General features: G+C 39.8%; 1 protein-coding gene across 1 annotated transcript; it reads left to right on the top strand.

The window, feature by feature from the left end:
- Positions 1-6,763: 6,763 nt before the first annotated feature.
- Positions 6,764-9,489, top strand: LOC306643299 (NF-kappa-B-repressing factor-like; the record flags this gene model as incomplete). Its single annotated transcript, XM_079109357.1, is given in 8 exon segments — positions 6,764-6,827; positions 6,830-6,896; positions 6,898-7,024; positions 7,122-7,627; positions 7,629-7,807; positions 7,810-7,833; positions 7,836-8,515; positions 8,517-9,489. Coding segments are annotated over 8 exon segments (2,346 nt in total). The 3' UTR covers positions 9,216-9,489.
- Between the last annotated feature and the right edge of the window lie 1,978 nt (positions 9,490-11,467).

Here is an 11,467-nt window from a genome sequence, read left to right as displayed (position 1 = left end):
GTAATGGCACACAGCTTCTGTGAGCGAGCTGGCAGATGGAAAGGGATTCCTTATCTTCAAGTCTGTTCTTTCTTGTGCTTTTATGCTCTTCCTGCAAACTCAAACGCCTCCTTCTTCTCCCCCTCTTAATCCCTCCTCCTCCTCCAACTTTGACTCAGCGGTTTCTGCTTCCATTCCCCGGCCCAGCCCACCTAGTCCTCCTGCCATGAGGTCCCAGATACGCTGGTGTGGAGGGAGTAACCAGCCCAACATCAGTGGCATGTCCCAGTAAGGAATATGATATAGCAGCCCCATTCCCCACAAGTAGTGGGAGATAATGTTTCACAATTTTCTGCATCCAAACCTGAATTAATTACTAACCAGGAACCTGTTAGCCCCTTTCAGATCTCAGTCAAGGCTTAGACCAGTCTCAAACCCAAGAAAAGGAAAAAATGTCTATTTTAAATTTCCCCTGGGCTGCAAAATAGATCACTTTATCTCTCCTTCTCATCTTTTCTCTCTGCCCTTCTCTTTATCATTTTCTTATGCTATAATTAAAGGCCATTATCATTTTTTTCTTCTAGGACTCTTGTTTTTCTTAAATGCTAGCTCACAATTTTGATCCTACATACCTAGGTTAATGATTTTTGATCAGTTCTTTTTATCCAACTCTAGAGTTATTTTTGAACATCTGTTACATTGCAATGGAGATAAACATTACAAGGCCTTTGCTTTTATGTTGAATATATGCATGCATAAAATTAAAATTTTAAAAATGGATCCAAATATTTTTAATTCATGTGATTTAAAAAGGTTCAATTTAAATTGGGTAAACTAATAGAAGCAAAATGTCTTTAAAATTAACTCACAAGTCTCCAGGTGGTCAAACTCATTAAATGTTGATGTTTATAAAATGTCTAACATCAATTTTTCTAGGACTTTTCTTCTACAGGAAAGAGACTGCAAATACTGTTGGTATATCTTGGTTTTTTTTTACACTTGTCTGATATCTTGTTTTTTTTTTACAATAATATGAGTGAATTAGAGTCGATATTAAATGTGTTCATATTTTCCAGGTATACAAGCCTTTAAAGCAGAAAATTTATCAAGCTGCTATTCTCCAAATTAACCTTGTCTTACCTGTCATCAATAGGGTATATGTAAAATTTGTTACACTGAGAAATTTAAATGTAAATGTGTTTCTAAAAATTAGTGAGAGCCTGATTTGCTTAAAGGTTAATATCGTGAAACATGAAAGCATTTTGTCACTTTGCCACACAAAAGGAAAGTTAAAAGCTCTCTCAGCCTTTCTTTGATTCATGTTTTAGATATAATGTTAAATTGTGTTAAACTTCTTAAAGTGACATTTAAGAAAGAGTGTAATGCGCAGTAGCAAAAATGGGACAACAGTGACTGAGATTGGGGTCTCTGACCTCATGGCTGTGGCATGCCTGGTGCCTGGGAGTGTTCCTGTGCAGGGGCACAAGATGCCTAACTGCTGTGGCAGTACCCTCCCTGGGAAGGCTCTATACAGGAGTCCTATCAGCTCTGACATTGATCTCAGGCACACAGCTCTCAGGCAGGAAGGAATTCTTTTGCTAGATTACCAGTGTTTCATCAGCTCCCTTCTCTGGTTCCTGCCCACCTTACAGTAACTTTGGACAGTGGACTTCCTTGAGCTACACAGAACTCCTAACACTGCACTTTGAAGCCTTGAAAAAAAAAAAAGTTACCTTAATATCCTAGTCTCTGTAACTTTCCTGAAAACAAAGAATAATGCTTACATACATATATAAAGATTGCTGACGTAACTCTTTAGATCTGCATTTCCATCAGAGAACAGAACTCCATCTGATCTCAGCTTAATCTTCAAAATCTGTGTTTATAAACATTTATTTTCTAATACTCCTTTGCCCCTCACTGAACTTGAGAACTTGGTCATGCTGGTCATGGCAAAAGAGGAAAAAATTAGCTTTAGGAAAAGCCCCGCCTTACCTGAGATAAGGCTCTGCCTCACAACTCTGCTGCACAACTCTGGCTCCAAAGTAAGCCAGACTTTAATTCATTTAAAGTTGTGTTCAAAAGTTTGATACTTTATGACTGGTGAGACTGGCTTGCTTGATGGTTAAGGTCAAACTTAGAGATCAAGATTAAATACAGAGGTCAAGGAAAGTCCATATTTGGGTCTTGCCCTCAAAGTCAGCCTGAACCCAGGGAACAAGAGGACTTCTCTAAGGAGCTTTGCAACTCTGGGTGGGTCACACAAACTCCTGATCAAGGACATTGATGAGGCCACTAGGGGATGAAAAGTCAATCAGTGCACCTGGTCATGGAAAAAGGGAGACACCCCCTAATGCTTCCAAGGGAAGCCACCTCATCTAGGAGACCCTGCCTAACGGACAGCACTAAAGCTAAGGCTCTCAAGTTCTCTATGAGTGACCCCTGTGGGAACTCAGCTGATTCTTTAACAGACAGGAACAAGTCACTTTGACCAGCTTGATCTTAAACACCTAACAAAACAGTTAAAACCAAAATATAGCCATTCTTGGGCATTTAAAAGAAATAATACTTAAATGTAACTTAAGATGTACACTTGTGTTAGCCCACTAGAATAAAGACTAAAAGCTACAAAAGAGAGATTCTTAGGCAAATGTGCCTGATAACTATGAAGAGAAACTGCCAGAGTCAGAAGTTTTTAGTCAGTTTAAGGCCTACACAGGTAGGCTTAATCTATGTTTACTAGTATCTCTACTAAATGTTGTATTTACATTCTTGATAACCCAGACAATGTTAAAGTTCCCAAATAAAGGTCTTGTCCTCTCCAGCCTTTGCTAGGCCTTGTTACGGGAACAACTTCTCAATTCTTCCACCCCCTGGTGAGGGATTATTGACTTCTGTCATCTTTCTGATATTCATTGGCATGTTCCAGATTCTGCAACATTTATATTGTATTAATCTCATTTCAGTACTCATGCCTTCTTGTTCTTCTCTCATAGAAGCACCCATTCCCAGATGCCTTTACAACCTGCTCTTCCCAGCCAGACTTCTACCATGGACCCCTCGATTAACCCGATTTCCAAAAAGGGAACTCCAAACTGCTTGTCCCACGCTGCCCCCTTCCAGCTCGAAGAAGCCAGATCAGTCATTGCCCCCTTTCCCTAAAGCAGTAAAGGAGTTAAGCCAGAATTGGGTACAAGCAGTTAGTGTAGAAATTGGGGATCAGTTAAATCAAGGAAATGAAGTCCATGAAAGCCATCTGCCTCTGGAAGTCTGGAAGATGAACACTGCCCCTGGAAGAATGAACTTTTTACATCTCACCTGCAAAACCAGCCCTAGACACTTAGGCAGGAAGGAGAGATAAGGCGGGAAATAACTGGAGAACAAAAGATTTTCTTATTAAAACAGAAACGGGGGAATGTAATACAAAGCTGCTCCCCCACACTTTCCGTTGCATCACGACCTAGTTTTTCAGTCTGAAAGCTGCTCCCTACCCTTTCTGGTGCAGTCATTTTCCCTGCCTCCCAACTACTATCAGTCTGTGAGCATCCTAGCTAGCTATTGGTTCATCAGTCAGCTTGCAAGTATCCTTCTCCGATATTGTCCCCTGTTAGCCCAGCGGGATTCTTAAAGATAGCTTCACCACCATCTTTTCTCTCTCTTGCTTTTCTCTCCCGACTTGCTTTCTTTCTCCCCCTCACTTTCCACTCTCTCCAGCATGCACCCTTTCTCTTTCCCTTTCTTTTCCTCTCATTTTCTCTCTTACCCTGCAGGGAGACACTCTGTTTGCTTAATAAACTCCCTTATGTGATTTTTAAAAAGTACATAAATCTTATCTTCATTAGAAAATTTCATAAAGGCATGGCCTCTGTTGTATTTATTATGGTTATCACTATTGCCTAAAATTATGCCAAAATGGGTACTCAATAAATATTTGCTGTTTATGTAAAACATTTCTGGCTCTTTTGCATGTTTAAAAATCTTTTCAAAGCATAATTTTTGCTTAAAGAATGTTATTCTTGTCTTTGTTTTTAAGATTTTTATTTTACTCTATTAGTAGATAATTTAGCTATTCATTTTTAGATTCAGAATTATTTTCCTTCAAAACATTGAAATAAGTGTGCTACTGTCTTTGGCACTTGTTGGTTGTTATTTCTTTTCTTTTCTCTGTTCTTTTCTTTTTCCTTTCTTCCTTTCTTTTTTCAATGCTGGGGATCAAATCCATGACCTTGTGCATGCTAGGCAAACACTCTACCACTGAGCTACCCTCCCAGACCTTCTGATGTCTTTCTCCTTGAAGCTTTCAGAATCTTTCTTTTATAAGATCCTTTGAATTTCATAATGATGGGTACAGGTAATGAATTTCATGTGTGTGGTGCTGGCAGGGGATTAACACCTACGAGGCCTTTTCAGTGTGAACACTCTTATTCTTTTCATCTCTGGAAATTTTAATTTATTGTTTTTTTGGTCCATGTCTTTGTCCCTATGAAACCCCCATTTTTCCTGTTTTCTGTCACTGTTTTACTTTAAGAGATTTCTTTATCTTCCAATGCAAGTTTTTAGAGGGCTATAAAGATTTTAATTTTGAAAATTCTTTCTTTTACTTCATTCCTATGGTATAAAAGTTGTGTATAAATGCCACTCAAATCACTTTTGCTTTACCATTTTTTCTAAATTATCTCTGTCCCTTTCTGAGATTAGTTTTACTGATTTTTTGTCTCAGCCTTTCTTTTTCACTTTGCTGGATCTCATCACCTGTCCTGCTAGCCTGTCCATATTTAACAACAATGAATGCAAGTACATAGTTATATAATTGATGTGGGGAGAAATATCTAACTGGAAACTCTATGAACTTGTGAAAGTGTGGAACCATCCATTCAACTGTGGTTTGAAGTAGTGGGGAATCAGTAGTGAAGCAATCTGTCTCCCAAATGTTAGCATAAAAACAGCCCTACTACAGAGCAGCAGTACTCACATTAGAAGCCTTAGCTCCTAAGAGGAATTCTTTTCAGTTTTGCCCAAGGCAATGCCAGACTGTCTGCCATCTTGTCCAGGGGGGTTTGGGAGTCATTGCAGGGAAAGCTGATTAGTTCATATACAGATCATCAATTGATTCATCTGTTTTCAGCCCTGCTTTTTCTTCTAGACCTCTGTTGCACCTACTGGTTCTGAATCAGGAGATTTTGTGCAACTCTTCAGGACAATGACTTCCACTTTCACTGCAATGCCTCCATGGTTCATCCTGGGCTAAGGTCTTACCCACCTTAATGTATGACATCCATCAATATGCTTCATTCCTTTTTTTTTTTTATCTTTCAGAGATTGTTGAAATTGCTTATGTTCCTTCATATCTTTGCCTTTCTAAGTGCATTTGCTCTTTTTAGTCCTTCATAACTTAATAAAGTTTCAAAAGCAATGAAGAAAAAATGCATGTACTTTGTGTACCATCTTGAACTAGAAGGCAATCGCATATATTTAAATACCCCAGATGCCTTTAGGGAGAGCTCGTCCTGAACTCTATATTAGTCTCATGTTCCCCTTATTTTAAGCATTGAGAATCTACTGCTTTGCAACTTCTCGCATTTATGACTCATTTGTTAGTAGTTGATCCTTTTAATCAGAGCAGGATTGAGTCTATTCTTCATACTTGGTCTACTGCACCTCACCCAACCCCTTGCATGATGTAAGCACTAAATTCTTGTTGAATAAAAAAATGAACAAATGAATGGATGAGTGATATATTTGAGTTTGTAGTTTCTTTAAATTCTGATTTTATTTACTTAGGTGGTATTTTTTAAAAATAAAATTAGCTCAATATAGCCATTTGGTAATAACATCTTTTTAAATAGGAGCAGTGACTCATTTTTATTTTTAAAGAAACTTTCCATTTCCAAGAGCCCTATTTCCAGAAACACTTCATAATGCACAAGCTTTCAACTTGCAAATGGTTTCATTTGAGTCTCCTACCAGAAATAGCTTGAATGAGTCCAAAAACATGAATGAGACTCTTCCTGTGGGATTTTCCTATTTTGGTCCAATGCTAACCTCAAATAGAATCCATTTGGGTAAATTCTGCAACCATAAGCCCATTTAAATTCAAGGTTGCTATGTAAATAACAAGATTAAAAGCAAACATAGCTCAGTCATCATTGATTCATATCTCAGACATAGACACCAAAACAAACATAGCTAGGAAAATATATTAACAGGATAAAAATGTTAAAAACCATAATCCATTTTTGTCAGTCTTCAAAGTGAATCTAAATTTTTAATAAATAAAATGCATCATCCTTTTCATGAGCTATTTTTTAATGATTATAGGAATAGAGAAGCTGAGATCTAAAAATAAGAAGAGAAAGAGAGCACAGTCAATGAATTTGTTGAAGAATTATTCTAATATTTGATTTCTGTATTAGGGTTCTTCAGAGGAACAGAATCAACAGGAAGTATGATTATAAAAAGGGATTTATTAGATCAGCTTACACGACCAGAAACTGGAAAGTCCACAATGGCCGTCTGCAGCTAGAGAGCTGTAAGAATCAGCAGCTGCACAATCCAAGAAGCAGAAGACCCAGAACAAGCGTGATCAACAGTGCTACCTTAGCCTGAAACCAAGACTTCTGGAAACTACCTGAGAATCACTGGCAGAGCCCGCATTGGAAGAGTAAAGAAGGAAGAGTTCAATATCCTCAGACGATTGAAGCAGCAATCAAGAACCTGGTCAAGAAGACCCAAACTGCTCACAACCCCTGGCGGCTCGCGGGGTCCCTGCTTGGAGGCAGAGAAGATGGCTGGAGGACGTCTGCTGTTGGGGGGCGACTTCCTGTCGCCGCCGCCGCCCCCGCTCCCGCCGCGCCACTGCCGCCCCTCCCTCCGCCCCCGCCTGAGCCAGTGTTAGAGCAGTGGCGCTATAGCCACGAGTGACTGGCAGTGGGCTCTGCGGCGTAGCTTCATCTGTCCTCACCTGCACAGCTATCCTGGGGCTGCCCTCGACCAGCTCCTCGCGCTCTCTGCTGCCTGGACCAACCACGTTTTCCTGGGCTGCAGGGTCTCACTAAGTTGCTGAGGGTCTTGCTAAGTTGCTGAGGCTGGCCTCGAACTTGCGATAATCCTGCCTCAGCCTCCTGAATCGCTGGGATTACAGGTACAGCCCTCGCTTGATGGAAAAAATTCTTCAAATGGCCGAAGGTATTGATATCGGAGAGATGCCCTCATATGATCTGATGCTGTCCAAACTTTCCAAAGGTCAAAAACGCCACCTCTCAACATATGATGGTCAAAATCCTACTAAAAAGCAAGCCGGTTCCAAATTCCATGCGAGACCTCGTTTTGAGCCTGTCCATTTTGTAGCTAGTAGTTCAAAAGATGAAAGACAGGAAGATCCTTATGGCCCTCAAACAAAAGAGGCAAATGAGCAAACACGTTTTGCCAGCATGCCAAGAAACATCTACCAAGATTATACTCAAGACTCTTTAAGTGTACAAGATGGGAATTCTCAGTATTGCGATTCATCAGGATTTATTTTCACAAAAGACCAGCCTGTAACAACCAACGTGTATTTTGACAGTGAGAACCCTGCCCCAAGCAGCACATCACAGCAGGCAAACTCTCAGTCAGCTCCCAAGCCTTCACCTTCACCTTCACAGACATACCGAGTCAGTGGTAGCTGAGAAGCAGTATTTTATTGAAAAATTAATAGCAACTATCTGGAAGAACCTTTCTAATCCAGAGATGACTTCTGGATCAGATAAAATTAATTATACATACATGTTAACACGTTGTATTCAAGCATGTAAGACAAATCCTGAGTATATATACGCTCCTTTAAAAGAGTCCCTCCTGCTGATATCCCAAAAAATAAAAACTTCTAACAGATGGTTACGCTTGTGAAGTTAGATGCCAAAATATCTACCTAACCACAGGTTATGCTGGCAGCAAGAATGGGTCCAGGGATCGAACTACTGAGCTTGCAGTAAAACTCTTGCAGAAGCGTATTGAGGTTAGAGTTGTCCGGCGGAAATTCAAGCACACAATTGGGGAGGACCTTGTGGTGTGTCAGATTGGCATGCTTTCCTATGAATTTCCTCCAGCTCTGAAACCACCCGAAGACCTGGTGGTGCTAGGTAAAGATGCTTCCGGGCAGACCATTTTTAATTCTTCTGCCAAACACTGGACCAATTTTGTCATTACGGAAAATGCAAACGATGCCATTGGCATCCTTAACAATTCTGCCTCTTTCAACAAAGTGTCAGTTGAGTACAAATATGAGATGATGCCAAATCGCACCTGGCGCTGTCGAGTGTTTTTGCAAGACCACTGTTTAGCTGAAGGTTATGGAACCAAGAAAACAAGTAAGCATGCAGCTGCTGCTGAGGCTCTAAAAATTCTTCAGAAAACACAACTCACTTACCCATCTGTCAAAAGTTCTCAGTGCCATTCGGGTTCTTCACCCAGAGGATCTGGAAAGAAGAAGGATATAAAGGATCTTGTGGTTTATGAGAATTCTTCAAATTCTGTGTGCACCTTGAATGACACGGCGGGCGCAGTTTAACCGAATGACGGTCGAGTACGTCTATGAAAGGATGACAGGCCTCCGCTGGAAATGCAAGGTGATCCTCGAGAGTGAAGTCATCGCAGAAGCTGTTGGGGTGAAGAAAACTGTCAAATACGAAGCTGCTGGCGAAGCTGTGAAAACCCTCAAAAAGACCCAGCCGACCGTCATCAACAACTTGAAGAAAGGAACTGTGGAAGATGTGATTTCAAGAAATGAAATTCAGGGCCGCTCGGCAGAAGAGGCTTACAAACAACAAATCAAAGAAGATAACATAGGAAATCAGCTGCTGAGAAAGATGGGCTGGACGGGTGGTGGTTTAGGTAAATCTGGAGAGGGCATCCGGGAGCCTATTTCAGTCAAAGAGCAGCATAAGCGGGAAGGGCTTGGTCTTGATGTAGAGAGGGTCAATAAAATTGCCAAGAAAGATATAGAACAGATCATCAGAAACTACGCCCGCTCAGAGAGCCACACGGACTTGACTTTCTCTACGGAGCTGACTAATGATGAACGGAAGCAAATACATCAGATTGCTCAGAAGTACGGCCTGAAGAGTAAGTCTCATGGGGTGAGACATGATAGGTACCTGGTGGTAGGTAGAAAAAGACGGAAGGAAGACCTACTAGACCAGCTCAAACAGGAAGGCCAAGTGGGGCATTATGAGCTTGTTATGCCTCAGGCAAATTGAGATCTTACTCATTTTGTAAATGCCAAATGAGGCCGATTTACCAATTAAAAGAAATGCTACTTGTTCTCCTTGCAGAGTATATTCATTCTTAACACGTTTCATCTCGTTCATTTCATATAGTGCTTTATTAGATATTGGAATCTGAAGAATTCTGTCCACTTGCAGTAGCTTACTCCAGCTGATGATATTGTGCAGTTACTGTTTGTGTCTTTGATATTGCTGTGTCCGATTTTAGTAGTTTATACAAGCAAGAACACATATCCAAATAGAATTTCACCCTAAGAAAGAAATTCACATTTTAAAGGGCATACAATCTGCAACAATATGTAAAGTCAATATTGACTCCAGTAAAACTACGGTTTTAATTCCAGACATACTGGAAATGTCAGATCATTTCATATTATCTATTTTCATCTTTGTGTGAAGCCAGTTATAGAATGTTTAATAGCAAATTGTGCTGTATGTGTAAATGTACTTATCAACTAAATGATGTAAAACTTTCTTAAAGTAATTTTAGTGTTCATTTATTTATAACTTCTATCATGTGATTTCCAAAATATTGGAAGTGATTTACTGTATCTTGTGATATATGGGTTTTAACAAATTCTAGTCTTCATGCTGAGAGAGCACTACTTGAGAGAGCAGTTGAAAAGGTTCAAAAACTTTGATCCAGTCTGAAGAAAGGAAGCTTGAACTGTTTGTTCTTGGTGCCTTGCAGAGAGACTCACAGCAACCCTCCATTGTAGCTTTCACACGGTTTGGATGTACCACACATCCAGAGCAGCCACAGCTATGGTAGAACTTGGTAAACGACTGAAGATACATTGGTGCTTTGATGAAAAGGTCAGTTGGCTGGTCCCTCTCTCAAAAAGCTTATTAAGCCCCCAAAGCCAACTTTGTAACATATTTAAAACTGCTATTTTCGCTTATTTCTGGAATGTAAAAAAAAGAAAATATATAAAAAGAATTAGTGTATCCTGAATAAAAAGGAGCCAAAGTTGGTAAAAAAAAAAAAGAAGACCCAAACTTGCATCTGCATCTGCCTCTGCTTCCTTGTTCTTCCAGCTTTTATTCCATCCTATTGAACGGTGCTCCCCATGCTTAGGGAGGGGCTCCACTTCAGTTCACTGTCCCACATTCCAGTCATTCCTAGACATGCCCTCACAGACACACCCGGAAGCTTCTTAATCATTGGTATCTCTCAATCCAATCAAGTTGACAATTCAAATTAACCATTACAATTTGTGATTAAAAAAAAGTTTTACCACATACCTAATATTTTTTTATTATTAGTGGAAAGATTTTTGTCAGTTTAAATAGTGATTGCTTTCTTTAATAGGCAAGTGTTTTCATTTTTTTTTTTTTTTACAGCTGATTTGAGTATTATGTACAGCAGTAAAAGGGATCAGCATAATCCAGAATGTGGGAAGTTCTACAGGACAAATGACCCAGTTCTTTCAACAAATAACTTGCTTTCATTATTTAATTTGAGAAGTACTCCAGCTACTCTGGGGACAATAAGCTGCAGAGAGACAAGAACAGAAATAAGTCTTCTACACTAACCTACACCAGAGATGAGATGGTGGCTTGGACCAGGATTTTAGTTGATGAGAAAGTGGGAAATGGTCCGCTTTGGATATAGGTTGTCTTAGTCCATATTATGCAGCTATAACAGAATACCACAGACTAGGAAATTTACAATGAGAAGAAATGTGTTTTCCTATGTTCATATATGAATACAAGACCAGTGTAACTCCACATCAAGTACAATCACAAAAATGGGATACTCCATGTGCATGGTATGTACACATCCTACTGTCATGGATAACTAAAAATAACAAATAAAAAAATTTTGAAAAATACGAGAAATGTGTTGCCTCATGGTTCTAGAAGATAGGAAGTCTAAGACTGAGGAACCCGACTCTGGTGAGAGATGTCTTGCTGGGTCACCCCATGCAGAAGGGCAAAGAGAAGGTAAGAGAGCAAGACAGCCTGGCAAACTTGCTCTTTGATAATGAACTTGCTCCTGAGATAACACATCAATCCATTCATGAGGGCACAGCCTCATGACCTAATCAGTTCTTGAGGGTTGCTGCTTCTACTGTTGTTTCAAGGGCAATTAAATTTCAACATGCACTTTGGAAAGAACATAGAAACCGTAGCATGTGTTGAAGTGAAAGTTAACAGAATTTGCTGGTGGATGGTAGGCGGGGTGTGAGAGAAAAAGAACCAATGATGATTCAAGTAATTTT

Source organism: Sciurus vulgaris (assembly GCF_902686455.1).
Source record: "Sciurus vulgaris genome assembly, chromosome: 13".
NCBI classification, from domain to species: domain Eukaryota; kingdom Metazoa; phylum Chordata; class Mammalia; order Rodentia; family Sciuridae; genus Sciurus; species Sciurus vulgaris.
Note: the sequence above shows the minus strand (reverse complement) of the source record. Positions and strands in the feature narration are given on the sequence as shown.